Source organism: Melanerpes formicivorus, unplaced genomic scaffold, assembly GCF_026170545.1.
Source record: "Melanerpes formicivorus ecotype bairdi unplaced genomic scaffold, bMelFor1.0.p_v2 SCAF_2, whole genome shotgun sequence".
Lineage (NCBI taxonomy): Eukaryota > Metazoa > Chordata > Aves > Piciformes > Picidae > Melanerpes > Melanerpes formicivorus.
Genome location: NW_027142354.1, coordinates 29,079,757 through 29,099,341, shown reverse-complemented (window position 1 = coordinate 29,099,341; position 19,585 = coordinate 29,079,757). Strand labels below are relative to the sequence as shown.

General features: G+C 42.6%; 2 protein-coding genes across 12 annotated transcripts in view; one reads left to right on the top strand and one right to left on the bottom strand.

Annotated features, from left to right (window-relative positions):
* Positions 1-8,652, bottom strand: part of GGPS1 (geranylgeranyl diphosphate synthase 1) — a 29,022-nt gene extending 20,370 nt beyond the window's left edge. Inside the window, exons 1-3 of one of the 9 annotated variants that reach the window (XM_068154829.1) lie at positions 1,424-2,629; positions 1,004-1,317; positions 749-907 (exon numbers count right to left, since the gene is read on the bottom strand). Coding sequence is in view for 5 of the 9 variants with exons in the window: in XM_068154789.1 (XP_068010890.1) it covers positions 3,560-3,626 (67 nt within the window). In the remaining 4 variants the exon portion in view is untranslated. The other 8 variants (XM_068154789.1, XM_068154798.1, XM_068154817.1 and 5 more) reach the window with 8 other exon arrangements.
* A 349-nt stretch (positions 8,653-9,001) lies between these two features.
* The window catches only part of ARID4B (AT-rich interaction domain 4B), an 85,202-nt gene continuing 74,618 nt past the window's right edge, over positions 9,002-19,585 (top strand). For 2 of the 3 annotated variants that reach the window (XM_068154685.1, XM_068154676.1), the window contains exons 1-2: positions 9,006-9,236; positions 10,383-10,443. In XM_068154685.1, the coding sequence (XP_068010786.1) occupies positions 10,438-10,443 (6 nt within the window). In that variant the 5' untranslated portion in view covers positions 9,006-9,236; positions 10,383-10,437. Of the gene's footprint in view, positions 9,237-10,382; positions 10,444-19,585 lie in introns of all 3 variants that reach the window. The other variant, XM_068154695.1, reaches the window with a different exon arrangement.

The window sequence follows — 19,585 nt, the reverse complement described above, 5'->3', positions numbered from 1 at the left end:
CAAACCCACTTCTATCTGCCTATGGAGGGCCTCACCTGCTTGGTTCTGCTGGTCAGGTGACCTGTAGCAGACCCCCACTGTAACATCACCTTCCCCTGTCTTCCCTTTAATCTTAACCCATGCACTCCCAACCAGCTCATCATCCTTCCCTAGGTGGAGCTCCACTGATTACAACTGATGTAGAGGGCAACATCTCCTCCTCTCCTACCCTGCCTGCCCTTCCTAAAGAGTTTGTGTTTGTCTATCCCTACATTCCAGTCATGGGAATTAACGCACCAAGTTTCAGTAATAGCCACTAGGTCATGGCATTCCAGCAACACAGTGGCCCTTAATTCATCCTGTTTGTTGCCCAAGCTGCATGCATTCACATGGTGGCACTTCAGCTGGGCTGGTCATGTCCTCTTGTGTGAATCCCCCTTGATTCCCTTGGGGTGTCTTGGTGGATTGTCCCTGACTTGCCTGAGGGCAACAAGTTAAGAGTCCTTACTAGCACTCCATCCCTTTGCCTCTGGTGAGTCACCCCACTATTTGTCTCAGACCAGCATGAGATTATTAACCCCTTCCCCTTTGAATCTAGTTTAAAGCCCTATCAATGAGCTCTGCTAACTCGTGCCCCAGAATCCTCTTCCCCCCTCTGGGACAAATACACCCCATTAGTTGCTCACAGCTCTGAAGCCCTGTATACCAAGCTGTGATTGTAAAATCCAAGCACCTGTCAACAACACCAGTCCCAGAGCCATGAACTGACCTGTTGGCTCTTCCTATGGCTCTTCCCTTATCCATCACTGATGTGAGGGGGATGGAGAACACCACAACCTGAGGTCCTGATCCCTTTACCAGTTGTCCCAAGGCCATGAAGTCTGTTAATTGATTGTGAGCCTCTCATTGCTGCATCATCACTACCCACCTGAAAGACCAGAAGTGGTTAATAGTCTGAAGGACTCAGAAGGGTGGGAATTTTACCTACAACATCCTCTAACCTGGCACCAGGGAGACAACATACCTCTCCATGAAGTGGGTTTGGTCTGCATATCAGGCCCTCTGCTCCCCTCAGCAAGGAGTCACATACAACAATGACTTGTCATTTTCCTTTTCAGGGTCAGTTTTCATTGCCGGCCTGAGCCAAGTCAGCCTTGGTGACACTTCTGGCCTTTGTGAGCTCTCATCCTTGCTCACAACTAGTTCCTCCTGCAGAGCCCCATTCCTGTTCTGCAAGGGCACTGTAGGCAGTGCACTTCTTAAAGGAATAGGCTTGCTCCATTTGTATTGTTTTGTTGGGCAGAGACCTGTTCCCATTGACTCTCCACACGCGAGTTTCTGCAAGAAAGCAGGGAGACTTGCTGGTCCACTAAGAGTTAACTCCCATTCTGTTTTTGTAGTGATCAGTCTGTGGAAGTAATCAATTTCCTTCTCACCTACTCACCTCTTCCCTGAACTCCATCACTTCATCCTGGAGCTGTGCCACCCACCGAGCAGGTCAACCTGCTCACACCACACACAACCATAGTCACTGCTGCCCCCTGTTGTCAGTGAAAGGCTGTGGCATCCCTCACAGCCTGTGGCCTGGATACCAATATCCATTTTGGGGGATTCTGGGAGCACAGCATTCCTCTTCCAAGTAGCCACCATCACTCCTTCAGTAAAATGCAGCACCTCATGTCCTGCCCACACACCTGCCCGTGCCAACTACCAAGCTGGCTCAAAATAATCCCTTTGACGATGGTGCCATGGGTTAGCTGTTTGGGTGGGTTGGATTGGTTGATGGGTTGGACACGATGATCTTGAAGGTCTCTTCCAACCTGGTTTGGTTTATTCTAATAAAGGTTTATTCTAATCTTTTTGGCTGTGATATCACCCTCCCCAGTACAGACTTCCCACACAGGAGCTGGTCACTCTGGCAAGTGAACCGACTTTGTGCACTGGCAGAGGCTCAGCACCCTGCTGCGAATAGCTACAGCAACCCTGGGGCACACACAATCACTGTTTGCTTGCCCTGTGCTGTGTGGGCCCAGAGGCCTCTTATCACCCGATCAGCAATGGGTGGTGCTGATCTCCACAGCAAAGGGTTGTTTGGTCTGTTAATGCCTCGTTTGGATTTACCCCGGAGGCGGTGGTTCTGCCCACTCTAGCTCAGGAGTCAGCCCACAAGCTGCCAGCTCCGGCACAGTCAAGCTGCTTTTCCCAGCTTTTCAACAGCTCCTTTGGCTTCACATCCCCTTGACCAACACAGTCTTACCTGCACTGAAGCTGATCTCTGCAGCAAAAGGTTGTTTGGTGCATTAACACCTCATTATATTTCAGTATCGGAGATAATATAACCAACCTAAGAGTACTCTTAAAGATGCCTTTGGAGGAAAGTAAGTTTCTTCAGGACCAGGTTTTAGAAAGCTCTCTGGAAAACTGTTGACTTAATTTTAAGTTAGTTCTCTAGCAAAACCACCACCCAGTTCAATATACCCAAACAGAACATACTGTGAGGAAACAGGAAACAAGCATTCTGACATTAAAAAGCCGTTTTACTGACAAATTCTTTCCTCTTATTTTTCAACTCAAGTAGTGCTGTCAAGTCAAATAAATTCACCAATGTAGACAAGACAAATATCTTGGATATTTGTAGAGATTAATGGTGATATTCATTTTACACAGGTCTAATGAACTACAACCCATCTTGCTGATATACAGGGCTTATCGCAGATGTGCAAGAGTCACTTGGTACTATGCCTGTGATTCAACTACTTGTCTAGAAGTCTTTTACCCCAGTCAGATACAATTTTAATTAGAAATATTTTCCTCAATAGCTACAGTATTTTGTATGTTCTTTAACTCCACCAGTATGCAATAAGCTGGACAGAAGGCAATCATGCAAATGACATGAAGGCAATGACAAGTAGTTCTGCCACTATTTTTACAAAGTTAGTTGCTTTGATAGCTTGTACTGTCTTCCTTACACTGTAAGAATACAACTAAAAGCCACAGCAAACCATCTGTTTAGCCAGATGTATATCCATAGAATAGTTCTTTATCAGACAGCCTCCTGAATTCTACTAAAATAGATACTGTTCAAAACTGAAAATTTCAGCTGAATAAGTTGCTAGTAACCTGGTACCACACAAGGACAGGCTGATATGAGGGTGTCTGACTCTACATACCAGAGAGGAGAAATTACACAAAATGAATAGGCTCTCTAAAAAACAAAATCACAACCCACTGAAACCAGTGCAGCAAGCAGACAAACGCAAGCCTTAAAACAATGGGATCAAACCTTCAGTGCTTGCCCTTCTCAGTTTTAAAAAATAGCAAGTCAGTTACCCTGAATGGAGAGCAGAGTAACTGAAATACGACTTACAGAGCAACAGAGGGAAAAGTTACTGTAACAATCTCAAAGAGGGTGGTTCTACAAGAGGAAGAAAAGAACAAATACTGAAAAGTGTTACTTTTAATTTATCTTAAAATTTACAAATCAAGAATAAATAAACTTCTTGGCTTATACCTCCTGAGACAAAAGTTGCTATAAAAATGATTTTGATACTTAAAAACAACACAATATAAAGAAACTTGCCTGGTAGTTGCAGTAAATACTGGTATGGCTCTAGGATTCTTCTAGATGTTTCATCCATCTCATTCATTTCTTATTTCATAAAAGGTAGCTCACTGTTAAAGAAAGTGTTATTAACACTGAGACCAAAAATGAGGGAAATAAAAATACACAAACACAAAGAATAAAAAGTCAGCTAACCTCAAGGTTAGATATAAATACTTCAATTTTGACCATGACACTTTCAGTTAATATTACTTTTACTACAAGGTTTTCCAGATACTTAAACAAGAAACAGGTATAGGTACTAATTTTTTAAAACTATTCATTAATAGTTTAAACTGATTCCTAGACTGTTTGCTCTTTTATACGTATTAGAGGGCTCAGATGACAAAATATTTAAAAGTTCAGCATTCACAACAATGCAACTCCACTCTAAGTCTTTAAAGACGACACTCAGCACACAAAACTTCATACAATCAATCTGATCAGATCTCCCTAAACGCTCTCCCCATACAGAAGTGGAGATGCCCAATAGTAATCTGAAGTTGAACACTAGCTTCAGCCTTCTGTATTTTTCAGATGCAGAACAGGAATATAGCATTTTCTTACCTCTGAGCATACAGATATCTTAACACATTTTCTTAACACATTTTCCCATATACTACATAAATCAAACTCTTATGATAAATCTTTCAGGATCCATTCTATACACAGCTCAACAATTTTCTGTTGATTACACTTCAGTTCCCAGAGCTTTGGTCATATATATTTGCATTTTTTTCCAGACTGTTATCTATAATATTTTTTTTGTCCTTTCACCTCTAGCCTGCCTTCCTTGCTGCACTGCAGATGCAGCAGTTCAAAACAGTTTTTATAATGTCATTTTAAGACAGGAACTGCAGTAGTAGCATAAATTCTCATGCTACTTCAGCATTTCTTAGCTACTTAACTAGCATCCTGGAAAGGATGTAATTTTTGCCCCTGAAGCAACTGAATAGTTATATGAAATATCCATAAAAACTGTTTTAAAGTGGTATTTATAAATATGGACTGATGCATTTTTAATGTATGCCCAATAAGGGGAGTGATTAAAATGAGTGGAATAAACTATGGTTCACACTTGTTCAAAATAATCCAGCACTACTTTCCCATGAGAAGCTCAGAGGATCAGCATTAACATCACTGTTTCCTCCTAAGATACCTGGACAAACTAGCATTCCTTACCATTCATGACTTTTTCCCTTTTCAGTACAGCTCAATTGGTTCCTGTCTACTCCCCTACTCACCTTCCACAATTTTAAGTGTTTGTAGCAATCCAAACTTGGGAACTGATCTGCATTAGTAACTATTTTCCAAACAGTTTTGGATCAATTGCTTTATTTGCATCACTACATATGTTAATCAATTGTAGCAGCACTTCAGGGGCAAGAAAAGTTATTAAAGCAAACAGTTGCAAATAAACCACATCTTCTTGGGAAAGCACTGCATAGTTTCTTAGCACTAATGACACAATAAGCAGCATAGCCTTTCTGTCCTATGTCATGGTGTACCAGCACAACTTGCTCTCAGGCTGCATAGTAATCTAAATCAGATTGGACGCCCTCTACTTCCTATTTTGTTGGCATTACCAAAGGGATTGGACTGCTCTAAAGGCAGCATTGCCACTGAGACTCAGCTGTCAAACTGTACTATTATATATTAAAGATAAGTCTTAAGGGACTTTGGTGAGGAAGTGAATTAAAAAGACTTATCACAGTCCACTCCCAGATGTTTTAAGCAGAAAGAAGCTAGGAGAGAGCAAGAGAGAGATGAGGACACATTATCAATTTAACAATTTTCCTGGGACTATTGTTTGCCAAATTCTTCACAGATGGTTTAGAATTCAAAGTGCCTACCTATCCCACACACCTGGGAAGAGACATGGGGTTTGAAATTGCTTTGTAAAAGTTTCTGCTTAAAAGTAATTTAGGTTTCTTACCTAAGATAAACACAGAATATTAGGGTCTGGAAGGGACCTTGATAGATCAGCCAGTCCAACCCCGCCTGCCAGAGCAGGATCACCTATAGCAGATCACACAGGAATGCATCCAGGGGGAGGGGGAGACTCCATGATCCCCCTGGGCAGCCTGTTCCAGTGTTCTGTCACCCTCACAGTGACAAAATTCTTCCTCATTTCCATGGAACTTCCTATGCCTCAATTTCCACCCATTACCCCTTGTCCTGTCACTGGACATCACCAAGAAGAGCCTGACTCCATCCTCTTGGCACTCACCCCTTACATATTTATAAACATTAATGAGATCACACCTTAGTCTTCTCCTCTCCAAACTGAAGAGCCCCAGCTCCCTCAGTCTCTCCTCATAAGGAGGATGTTTCACACTCTCAATTTTTGTGGCTCTGTGCTAGACCCTTTCAAACAGCTCCCTGTTCTTCTTGAACTGAGGGGCCCAGAACTGGACACAATATTCCAGATGTGGCTTCACCACGGCAGAGTAGAGGGGGAGGAGAACCTATCACCTACTAACTACACCTTCTAATACAGCCCCGAATGGCATTTGCCTTCAAGAACCCCTAAAAAGAGCTTTTCAACAGCTCTTTTGGCTTCATATCCCTTGACCAACACAGTCTTACCTGCACTGAAGCTGATCTCTGCAGCAAATAGCTGTTTGGTGTGTTAATACCTCATTATATTACCATGACACTTCCAGTGTGTCAGCCACTCCATCCAGTTCTGTGTCATTAGCAAACCTGCTGACAGTGCACTCTGTTCCCTCGTCCAGGTCATGATGAGGGATATTGATATTGAATAGTACTGGTCCCAGTACTGACCCCTGAGGGATTCGGATACAGGCCTCCAACTAGACTCTGTCCCATTGACCACAACTCTGACTCCTTTCCTTCAAATGTTCAGAATCCACAACTAACTTGAAATTCACTAGTATTATGAATCATCAAATATTATCATCTTTGTCACAAAACCAATAGAAGTCCTCCTGAAATGCTGCTTATCAAAAGAAAATTAGTCAGGCATTTCTTCCACAAGTGTCAAGATCTATTTTAAAATAAAGCAAAGGCAAAAATCTCCAACAGACAAAAAGTACTTGATAACTTATCTTAAATTACAATAGTCAAACTTTTCCAAACTGCTACACTACATTTAAGTGAGTGATAGGTAACCTTCACTAAGGAAAAAGAAAGTGTGATTATTCATCAGACAGCTACATGTCTAACAATATACCACCAAAGCAAGAATAGTGAGCAGCACCTCCCCCAAACTCATACAAAGACACTTGATAAAGAAATATGTAAATGACCTTTCTTATGAAGACTTGCAAGGAAGGATACCATATGAGACTTGCAATATTACTGCTTTTTGCACAAAGTTATCATATTTGATACACTTGGGAAATTATTAAGTTTCCTGCCTAGGTGACTGACTAATTGACTAATTTTAGACTGCAAAAAGCCTTCTAACCCAACAAGATAATAGAATAAGAAGGTGATATGGGGTTCCATAAGTTATACCTATACTTCAAGTTGTGATCTGTGTCTAGGAGATTTCTAGAGAGGATACAAGTAATATTTATTCTAGGCTACATATCAAGAAAAATATTTGGTTTGAAACTTCTTAAAACAGTTTCTCACTCCATCTCTTCCATCCCATTGTACAGAATATTCCTGCCCTCTTCCAAATTAGGGAAATATAATCTCTGAAATAGTCCAGGTTAAATACATAGACAGTATTTTAAAACCTAACATCATCTCAGTGGCTCTAATTACAGTTGAAAGAAAATAAGAGAACCACCGATGGAGTAGAAAGCTACAGTGCAAAAGGAACCATCCCGAACGATCTTAAATCGGGTCCATCACAGAATATAGTGCACTGAAATATGGGTTTCATTGTAACCAGTGGAAAAAACAAACCAAAACAACCCAAGGAAAGCAACAAAAGCTTGCATTCAACCTAAGGGTTAGGCAGCTACCCACAGGTGGAAGGATAGTCACACACTTTCCCTAAGACGCAGCTAAGTAAACTAGGAGCTTTCCAAAATTAGAATTTCAATACTAACGCCAGAACAACCTCGCTGGAATTGTGCTCCGATTTTAATGATATTCCTAGATATGAGGAAAAATGCTACAGAAGCTAGACCAGAATACCCGAGTTTGTCAAAGTCCTCGCACTATGCTGTGACAGCACACAGACAAGAACGGTTTTTAACATGCAGGCTGAACCGAGAACAGAATACGATCTGACAGAAGTAGAGACCACTTCTGACTAGCTTCTCAAATTAAAATTCACCTGTCCCAACATGAAGCAGTTGCCTGCTTGCCTATCCTAACCCTCACCTAAAACATCACAGTCAAATCACAGGAAATCAGGTTTTTCAGAGTTTCACGCAAGAGATGCAAACGCGATAAAGGCAGCAAAGCTTCCCCAGCTGCTTCCATAACTCAAACAGCCCAACCTAACCAGCGCCATTTTAGATAAAGCGAGACTGAGAGCCGAGAACTCCTCGCTCCCCCTACCCGCCGTCCACCCCCATTTTCTGATCTGTGCTGTCGGCAGCCAGGCTCGGCCGCTGGGGAGGGAAGCGCCGCCCGTCGCGGCGCCGCCAGCCGAGCGCAGCTCCGGCAGCCGGGCACACAGTCCGCCCGCCCCGCAGCCAGCCGGCGCCGCCCAGCACTAACGACGGCCGGCGGCTGCGACCCTCCTTTTCCCCTCAGCCCCTTCCCGGCCCCCTTCTGGGCAGCCCGCCAGCCCACCCTGGGCGGGGCGGCACAGGCCAGGCTCCCCCCAGCAGCGAGGCTCACCCTCGCCGCCCGACTTAGCGCAGCGGAGAAAGAGCGGCGCCTCCGAGGAACGCGCCCCACACCCCGACCTAGACCCCGCCGAGGGGCAGCGGCACCTCCCACCAGCAATGGCCAGCTAACAGGCCTCAGCCCAGGCAGCCGCCGCTCACCTCGCAGCCGCCGCTCACCTCGCAGCCGCGCCCCACTCCCCCAAGCGGCCTCCACTCCCGGAGTGGCAGCGGCAACCGCTCGGAGGGATGAGCTCCACCCCCTTCCGCTCTGCCCGGCGCCACCTTCGCCTCTTGGGGGAAAATGCGCCACTAGCGCCCCAACGCGCAAGCGTCGGCCTTGCCTCTTTGGCTCATTAGCATTCGTCAAAGGTCTCGTCCCCTCACGGCGGCCGCGCGCGGGGCGGCCTGGGAGGTGTAGTCAGTCCACCGCGGCGCGGCGCTTCCCGAGCCGATACGAGCGGCAAGAAGGAACAGCGTCACCCATGAGCACCCTCAGAGCCGGGCCTCAGTTTCCATAGAAGTAGAAAAAAATGATGTCAGTATTTCCGATGCGACAGCCAATGGGACTGAGAAGAAGGCGGGTTCTGCAGGCTGGGACCCAATGGAGGAGGCGGGGAGAGGGGCGTGCACTGGCCCGTCAGTCAGTCAGTGTGGGAGGGGGAGGGGGACCGAGAGGCTTCGAGCCGAGCAGTCACCACCGCCGCCACCACCGGGTCCGTGCAGGACCGCTTGGCCCCGCCGCGCGGAGCCGCCGCTAGCAGAGCTGCTGCTGAAGCGTTGACTGGGGGCTGAGGCTGGCTGAGAGGGCCCGGAGCTGAGGAAAGACTTGGCCCGGTTCTCTTCCCTCTCCCCCGCCTCGGGCCGGGGGAGTAGCGGGCGGGTGTCGCGGAACAAAGGTAACGGCGCAGAACAGGAGAAGAAGTCCCCCGGCGCCTCTGTCGCGGGTGGGGAAGAGGCGCAGGGCCTCGAGGGGGGCGCGAGACCAGGCGGCGGGGCGGGCGTGCGGGGGGAGGGGGGCGGTTGTTTTTCTTCTCGTAGCGAGACTGCGGCGGGACTCGTCGAGCCTCCTTCACCCCCCCTCAAACGGCCAGCGGCGGGGTGAGGTGGGGGGGTGGGTGCGGAGTGGGATCGGATGCCGCCTGCGTGCGGGAGGGACCGGCAGCTTCTCCATCCCGTTCCCTCCGCTGGGAGAGGACGGAGCCCCCTTCTCCACACACAGACACACATAAGCTCCGTGTCCCCGCCAAGCAGGTCGGGCCCCTTTCTCCCCGCCCCTCTCCCTCCTTGTCCCCGCTCCCTTCTTTTCTTCTTCCTTTTCTTCCCCTCCGCCGCCTCCCCGTCTCCCTCCCCCCGCCCGGACCCGCTGCGCCGAGCCGGGGAGTTGCGGCTGTTGCTGCTGAAACTCCTGCCGCGGAGTCAGCGCTTTCCTTTATTTGGGGGGGTGGGGGGAGAGGAGGAGGAGCCGCTGCGAGCTATAGCCGCAGCCCCTACAAAAGCGTGTATGTGTCGGGGAGTGGGGGGGTTGCTACTGACACCCCGCTCCCCCGCCGCGCACACAGGCACTCTTCCTCGTATAATGGAGGAAGAGCCTGTCTCCTCTCTCCGGCTCCCCGCGGTAGAATGGGGAGAAGGGCAGTTCTCAGGGCAGGGATCCCCCACGGGTCTTCTTCCGTCGCTTGGTGCCTCGGGAGGGGGTGCATCGCTCCGGGGAGGCAGCCGGGGACGCCTTTCCCCCTGCCCCCCCGCGGCAGCCGCGGAGGCTGGGGGTGGGTTGTTGTTGTGGCAAGTTTCTCCTCCTCTGACAGAAATGGCGTCAATGGCAGCGAGTGTAGGGGAAGCCGCGGTGTGTGGGAGCTGGAGGGGAAGCAGCGACCGAGGAAAGGAGAGGGAGTTAACCAGAGCGAAAGGGGGGATCCGGAGAAGGAAAGGGGGAGTTTCAGGAGGAGTCCAGCTCCCCCACCCCGATCCCTGCCTCGCCTCCCCTCCCCCCGCCCGGTGCGATCGGCTGGTGTAGTGCCTTAGCGCTTTGTTTTAAATTCCAGGTCCAGCCTCGGCCGCTCAGCCCGTATCGAGGCTTTTCCGCAGCCTGAGCTCATCATGAAGGTAAAACATTCGCTTGTGTGCCTGGGAGGGAAAGAAGGGAGGGTTGTATAAAGAAATGTCCTATCTGTCAGTCCGGACCCCGGTGTGGGGCTCGATGCTGTTGCAGATCCAGACTGCGGGCTGCTTCACCCCCACTACTGTGTTTTGGTGCCTTAGCTCGCTTGCTTTCAGTGGGGCAGGCTTTGCTCAGCTTCGTTATGCTGGAGGAAACTGCAAGTTCGCTGAGGGTTGTTCTCGTTCAGAAACATTGTTTGTAGGAGAAATAAGGAGACATGGCTGCCCGAGTTGAGCTTGCTTCGTGGAGGAGCAGGGGACAGTCAATCTGAAAAAGTAATGTTTCAAGGCAAATGCTGGCTATACAACCATATTTACTTGATTGGAGGGTAAAACAGGGGTTTTGTTCAAGGCATGATCTTGGTGTGATCTGGCTTGGTGTGTGTAAGAGGTTTTATGCAGTTAAATGATTGCTCTAAGGTGCAGCCGGATTTTCAAACGGGTTCTAATTTTCTTCTCAGTGTTCTGTTTGTTCACATATTTAATTTTTTCTTCTCTCAGCCCTTTCTAGATGATTTATTTACAGTATGTTATGCACTGATCTTCTATTGGTGGAACAGAATAATTTCTTAACTGTAGCAAAGATCTGTGTATTTAAATGTAGTCTTTAACAGCTGGGTTTGTTAGAGTTTTTTTTAAAGTCCTTTTCTGATATAATCTACCTCAAACTGCTGTTTGTTATCATCATCTTCATGTAATTCAGCTCCCAGTGCTGCTGGGCTGCAGTAAATTTAATTTCAAAATACTGCAAATCTTATAATTGTTGCAAAGCTTTCATGCATCATGTCTTTGGTATTTATTAATAAAAAAGAGCCACCTGTATTTGAGGTCCTGCACTATCAGAGTTGTGCTTATTGTCTATAAATGAATATTATGAAAATAGGTACCTAATATAGTATTCACTGCTGGAGATGATAAATTATATGGACTGGTTTAATTTCTAGATTGGTGTGAGTTGCTGAGCAGTAAACTAAGTAATTTTGTATAGCTGTTAAAGGTTTAGCATGTGGGTTTTTCTTCTTTTTACTTAATGATGATGTATTAAAAAAAAATGTTTTAATTGCCCTCTCTATGATCTTTCTTGAGCAAGTGCTAGGATCTAAAGTACTCCACATGTCTTCCTCATTAGAAGTAAACTATGAATTTATAACAACAGGCTGTTGCAGTAGTATGAGATGAAGCTTTCTAAATGTAGCCCATTGCCTGGCTGGGGATGGAGGAGATGGAAGCAAGAGAAAATAGCAGGCAGTGTAGGGAGCTTTTTTCCCCCTGTGAAGGAAAAATAAACAACCCCAAAACAAAACACTTACTTAAATGACAGATAAATTTACATACAATTCTAATACTCTTTTTCTGTGTAAACAAATTTTATAGTTGCCATAGAGACTAGGTTCAGATACTGTGGTTGTAGAGTCATATACATATATAGGTAGACAGTAGGGGGGATGAGGAGGTCAGATCATAAGTACTATGTGAAATTGAGACTAACTTTGGGCTGCATTGGACCTATAACAAATGCTTACATTTAAAGCAACAAGCACACAAACCTGTTAATAGAGCCATATATTTTTAAAAAGCTTCTGGCTTATTGTTCTTTGATAAGCTTTGTGATACCATTGAAATTTTATTTATCTTTTAAATGGCAATTAATTGTGTCAAGGTGTTCAAGTCTGCAATTTTTATAATTTGTGAGTGTAGTGTCAAACATATATATGCTGGAGATAACTCCCTGGTAGGTTATTTAATGTGCCCTGTAATGTTAGGTGAGGTTAATCTGCAAGTCGTTACATTGAAGCTTTGGTTATTACAGTGAAACTTTTAACAGAATTGTAGCTCAACAGAAGTTTCTAAGATTCAACAGTCTGACTGGGACTGGGTCTTTTTTAAGATTTTAGGAGTAAGACAGTGCATTCATCTTCCTGCTTGGCTTAGATTTATAATTTCTAAGTTTACAGGGATACAAGGTAGTCCAATAAGCAGCAGTAAAGGAGAGTGCTTAAGAGAACTATTAGCTTTTCGTTTGTATTGCCACAAGGTAACATTGACTATACTAGATCAAGATACTGTTTAAATATGACTGTATATTTGTGTGTATTTATTTTGTAAGTTATTGAAAAGACTGTGCCTCAAGGATACTTCAGCATGTAGAAGATGTAATGCTTTAAGGCCTAGTCTTACTTTGAGTCTGCTTACTTTGAAGCATCTGTTTTGGTTTATGCCTTGGACCATTCTTTCAATTGCAGAAGGTTGGGTATTCCAGTGCATAGAGCATTAGAACTGGATTCCTTGTTGGTAGCTTTATCTCTTTGGGTGAACTTGAACAAGTCTTTTAGCTTTACTGATTCTCTTTCCCATCTGTATAGTATGGATAAAATGTTTATAATTCTTCATAAAACATGGTCATATTTAGGAAGAGTGCCAAGTTGTATTGATAGATGGCTGGAAGTCACTCATGTGCTCACTTTTCAGAATGCTTTGAGACAAGTGTGCTACCTGCTAAGAGATTACCGGCTCTGAAGCTGCTGGCACAATTGTTCTCCCTGCAGTGACCCAACTTAATCCAAGTAAATGAAGTCCCTTGTATAAACTAGTAACTGTAGCCTATTAACTAGTCCTACCATAGACCACTTGAAGGCAGTCTTGAAATACCTTGAAATATGTCTTACAAGAAGTAGTCAAGTTTTGACATAATTGTGCTCATTATTGTGATGTTCTACTGAATTGGGCTCTTTCTGGTGTTGAATGATGTCTGATAGTAGTTTATACAGCTGTACAGGTAATGGCTGGGATGATTCTTACATTGCAGTGAAGCTTTTTTGTGGTTCTTTAACTTGGGCACTTTCTGCATAAGGTCTTTTCATATAAAGTATGCTTTGGAAGCATGTAGAATCTGGTTGATTTATTTAAAAACTAATTGTGTGTCACAAAATTACTACCTACTAAGTAGGTAAATATATGTAAAAACATTCTTATAGTTTGTTTTTATTCCCTCCCCCCCCCCCCCCCCCTCCCTCCCATTAGGAAATAAACTCTAGGAAAGCAGATTGTCTGCTTTTGAAGAAGGAAATAAACACAAGCTTGGTTTCACCAATGATATATGCTATTGTAGATGCTCCTGACATTTTTAATATGTATCATGGCCTTTGCTTCATACTTAAATATGTGAATGAGGGTAATATACTCACTGTAGTTAAGAAGTTTATTGCTGGTGTGGATGTCCCAGAAGCTAGAACAGTGCACTATGAAATGATCATTTAAATGTTTTGATGCTATTTGCATTTCAATGTTTTTCAGTCTGTAAAATATTAAATATTTAATGGTTGCAGATATTTCTGTTTGGTAGACCTAGATATTCCTGAATGCTTGTTCAGAGCTGCCACACTAATAAATCAAGGAATCTTTGTGTGCAGTTTGTAGTGGATTTTTATTTTGTTTTGGTTTTAATTAATCCTGAATTTACATTTTGATTTCAGTAACCTATCCTTGTGATCTCTCTAGCAATCCACAGATATCACTGGTGCTCTAACTGCTTTCCCTTAAAGCCAGTGAGTCTGTTCATATTCTCTGCCAGTAAGGCAGAGGACAAAAGTGAAACATCTAGTAAACTTTTCAGTCACTGATTTCCAACTTCGTGCACAAGTCAGCTGAAAGTCCTAGTCCTCTTATGCAGGCTGGAAACCAGTCATGGAATGTAGTGACCTTTCACTTTCTGGTTAACTATTTGAATTACAGCAGAAACTTATATAGAGTTCCATTAGAGTGATAGCACAAAAGCTGGACATAGGAGAACAAGTAAGTCTGAAGAGGTAGCTTTTCACTGTCATTTGGTTTTGCAGTATGATTTTTTTTTTTTTAATTCTGTCCTGATGTTCCAGTTTGAACAAGTGATCAGAGGCAGTAATTGACTTCCTTGTGCTTGCATAATTATATGTAAAAGAATGCAAACACCACTTGCTCCAAACAGTTGCAGGTCACATTGGAATAATCTGTGTTATTTTGAAATTAGTTATTTGAACTTCTAAAATGCAAATCTTAGTATATTTTACAATGTGGCTGTGTGGAAATCTTAACTTAAATGTGCATGTTTAGTATGTAAGTATTCAGTAGAGTGTGTTGATAAGGATTCTAAGTTTAATAGACCGTCTAGTGAAAAAAAGACTGTTAGACCAAGAAGACTAAAGTTGTAATAAACTATGAGCATCAGAAAAGTGAAGTTGCCTGTATTACTATCTTCAAAGTTGGTCAAGGACTTTTTGATCAGTGCTTTCACAGCAGCCTAACTATTGTATCAGGATACTAAGAAAAAAGTTAGTAGGCAGAATAATGAATATGCATATCTTCACTAGAACACTTTGAGCTTATTGTTTGGTTTACTGTAATATAAAATAAGTATTGTGTACCTGTAGTGCAGAAACATGCAGTGATGTGTTGTGTGTCTGTTTTCAAAGAAATTCTGTGTTGTAGTTGTGAGAAGACTTTCAAAACAAAATGCAGTGATTTGGAGGTCTTTACTGTCAGATGCTTGATCTGAATGCTTCCCTGGTCACGTAACTGTAAGAAAAAGGGATAACTTTGATGATGGTGGAAATGTTATTGTTCTTGCAAGTTGGTTTCAAATATATGGTTTTATTGTTAGCTGAAGATTTGAAAAAAATAACAAATTTTATAGAAACCTAGAGCTTAACATTTTTGATACCCTAATGTCACACAGAGCCATTCAAATTCTAGATTATTTACCTATTTGTATTTACTTGAATGTAGTTATCTGTGGCAAAATGTGATAGTAAGACTCTCTGCAGTTCTGTGTAGTATAATAGACACTTCAGTTGTTTTTATGGAAATGTACAAATCTGAACAAATGTGAATCGTGAAATGTTTTTCCTTATGTGATTTGGGTCACGGTTGAGAAATTCTGGTAGGTCAGGGCTTGTATGGCTGCTTGCCTTTTCATTGATGTGCTCCAGTAACAAATACATCTTTCCTGCCTTTACCATTTAGCACTGCTAGTGTTGTCCAGTCACTGTGCTTACCACCACTCACTGGATGTTTTCTTGTGTGTGCTTGGAATGGCTTTTTAGAGACTTCTGGAAGATTTCAAAAGGCACCCAGAGAACTAAGGAAAATTGTTGAGCCCTGTATATAAACCAAGTGTTAGTGACTTAATAAACGTTAGGAGTAATTATTTTAAAAGGTTTTGCTGGAAAGTTGTAAATCTAGGTGGTTGGATTGTTTGGGGATTTTTTTGTTGGTGTTCTTTTTTGTTAACATAGGGTGAGCAAGTAAGAGGGTATTTCAGGGAATTCACGTATGGGAAAGACAGCAAACCATTTTGATATTTTATACTTGACATCTATTTTCCTTCTAAAGATTAGTTTGAACTAGAAAATAAATTCAATAAAGCATTATTGTGCTGCTTGCCTTTTTTTTTTTTTTTTTTTTTTTTTTAAATCTGGCTTGGAAGACAGCACATAAAGCAGTTATGACCTGTTTAGCAAGAAGTGTTTGTAAGCGAGCTCTGGAAAGGCAGCTGCAAGTCTGTCAGAGAAGGGTGGTGGAGGGTGTTGCTGAGTTACCTGTAGAAAAGTAGGACTGATGTTACCTGCTTGCATTATGTACAGCCACTGTGTGACAGGGAATTTCTGAGCGAATGTATATGAACTATTTCAATGCAGAGTACTATTTTGGTTGTTCTTGAACCTGTGGGGAGCACTATGAAGATTTTTCATGAGCTAGGCAGAAACATTGTAGTATCTATGAGAATGCATTTTCCTTACTACGAGCAAAAGCAGTAGTTGCCTCTAGTTAATCTGGAGTTATTTGCTTCCATTGCTGTTGTCTTTGAGCCTATGTATGCTCTGGAGTGGATACAGTAGCCAGCGTGTCAAAGAAAAGACGTTTAAGCATCCAGAACTCCCAATGGTGTAGTCTTTGATGGTTACTTGTGCAGACTGCCTTAAGGAGTATTCTATTTAGAGACAGCATTCATCAGTTAGCTTAAAGGGCAAGTGTGAATGCAAACATCGATAGAGCTCTGTTGCAGAGCAGGTCACCCAGGTCGGACTAACTGGTGAATAACACTGTTCTTGGGCAGAAGAGTGAGTTTGCTTTCTTCTCATTGTTTAATCTGTTGATTTGTCCCTCAACAACCTGTAGGCAAAGGATTTGGTTTCCTAAGTAGTTAGTGAAATTAAGCTGCTATGGTCATGGAAGAATGCAGGCTTGTCTTCTGCTCCTGGCTGTTTGTTCTTCTTGTCTTCTATGCCAAAAGTTCATTTGTGTGGTCCCAGAGTGGACTCAACCAACTGAAATTGACTCAACAATCAGATGTGTGTGCATGTATATATATATTCTCCAATTGTAGCCAGTCCCTGAACTGGCTGATCCCTACCACTGGGGTGGAGGAAGGAAGGAAAAGAAAACAGAAGTGCCCAGAGACTAATTTGGGTTGATTTAAACTGTTTATGAACATACTCTTCCCCATTGCTCTGCCAGGTTAGCAGTTTGCAGTCATTAAGCTAATCATTCTGTGAACGGGCTGCATCTGAAGTTGCCACAGAGGTGTCAGTTTTAAGACTCAGCTTGACAGGGTGCTGAGCCATCTCATTTAAACTGTGCTATCACCTACAAAGGTTGGACCAGATGATCATTGAGGTCCCTTCCAACCTGGCATTCTGTGATTCTATGCAATTCTGTGTTCCTAGACTTGCTTATTAGCTAGAGTGCTTCACTTCTGTAAGTTTAAAGTCCCTGTTTTCTAGAAGGTATTGAGTGAAAAGATTAAATGGAATTGATGTTGTGCTTTGAAGGTGCTGAATAGACTTCAATTATTGATATGATAAATATAAATTTCAAGTTCAAAAGATGGAGAAGTTCTAAAGATGAAATTATATTAGACAAAAAATAAATTATTTCCAGTATTTTTAAAGGACACTAACGTAAGTTTTCCTTCTCCACATCCTCTAAGTTTTCTTAGAAAGAATACCATTAATGCCTTTTTCCTCTCAAATTAGGGAAACAGCTGGTATTACAGTTTTCTGCAGAAAAATACTTAGAAATACTAGTTTTCTATCCTGCAAAGGTGCCAATCTTCATGTAACTAATACTTGTGATAGTACATTCTGACAACAGGTATTTTTACCAGCTGGTGGAAGAATTAAGCAATTGTGCTGTAATTCCTCCTTGGATTATCATTTGCATCTTTATTGTTGAAGGACATCAAAGGGAATATGTCAAGCTTTTTGATTCTTTCTATGTTAAGAAGGCCTGTATGTTTATGGTAGATTAGTGGAGGCCCAGTGAACAGCCAGGAGTTAGTGCCATTTGGAGATGGTAGAGTAAGGTGTATGACACTTTCAACTTACTACCAGAAACTTAATACAAAAATATGGAGATATTTGTTATATTTATTTTGAAGAACTGGGGTTCTCCTTGAGCTTTTTGTCTGGGGTCCTTTCCCCTGTTCTTCAGGTGGCTGTCTTAACTTGCTCTAATACTAATTGTTTACACTGCCATTCTAAGCACAAGGAAGTGGGATTTGACTTAAGCAGAATTCAAATTCAAGTGTATCTTATGCAGAGTTTCAGATGGTGGGTTGTTGCTTTTCACATCCACTTCTGATGTGAAAAAAATGTTTCAGTTTGTGGCAGGGCAGCCCGATAATTTCCTTTCCCTTCAGATTTTCAGCTAGCCTTTCAACAGCATATTGCAAGTGCTAAATGTCTTATTTTTACATTTAAAATAGCTCACTTCATGTTGTCTTAAAGAGAAATACAGAATATATTCTTTTAAGATCACAGAGAAAGCTTTAAATTAATTTATAATGGTGGAAGATACTTTCCAATATCCTGTAGGAGTGTTTAAGTGAGAGAGTATTGGTTTAATCTTTTTGTTAATGCTGTGACACTTGGGTTAATGCAAGTTCTTTTCCTGGGAAGAATAATAAGGGGTTGAGACATTTTGGAAATGAGTACATGGTATATCAGCATTTCAAAATTCAGGAATTTGTAATGGAATGTTTTAACTTATTTTGCTGCACTGTGTATTGAAAGATAGATATGGATGTATTATTTAGTGATGTGGTTTGAGGTAATACTCATGTAACGTTAAAATATATATGCTTGCTAATCTTTGTGCTTTCATAAATAGAGAACATTGTTCTTAAAAACAATAATTTTATACATTTCTAGTTTATTTAGAAGGTTGTCATACTAGATAAGCACTGAGGGAGACAGTGAAGTACTTTAGCATAAGACTGCACTGCATTTTAAAAATTACAGTATGATATATATTAATACCCTGCTGCCTGGAACAGAGACAAATTTGGAGACAATAATTCAACTTAGAATCATTTCAATTTTTTGAATGCAGATTTATGCAGAAGTGCACTTCCAGAACTTCAGTCCCTGTACCATAGAACACAAATTGGGTGCAGCATCTTTGTCTTTGCAGAACTTTGTGCCTATTTTCCTGCAGCTTTGGAGAATTTTAGAGACATTAAAGTCTGAATTCATTCCATTACATACAGATTACTAGTGTAGCTTTTATGTTTCTAAGAATCAAGTATTACTGTTCATCATCAGGTGACATAGTCTTTTGTATTGGATACACGGGATGGAACCTGCAAAGAGTCACACCTCAAATAGATTCTGCTATTGATGTATTTTGGAATTGAGCTGCTGTTTTAACTGCATTCCCTGAGTTCTAAAAAGTATTAGTATGTATGTTAGATGTCTGTCTGCATTTTCTCTTTGGCAATTCTTTGGCTGTTGAGCTAATATCCTGATTTCATTTTACTTTGCCTGATGCTAGCCAAAATGTTTGGATTGATAAATTAAACATATTTTACTGTATTAAAATAAATCTTACTTAAGATATTGACTTTGCTTGGATAATACAGAGCACATATCACAGAATCTATCAGATTGGAAGAGACCTCCAAGATCATCAAGTCCAACTGATCACCCAACCCTAACTAATCAACTAGACTGTGGCACTAAGTGCCTCATCCAGTCTTTTCTTAAATACCTCCAGGGATGTTGACCCCACAACCTCCCTGGGCAGCCCATTCCAATGGCCAGTCACTCTTTGT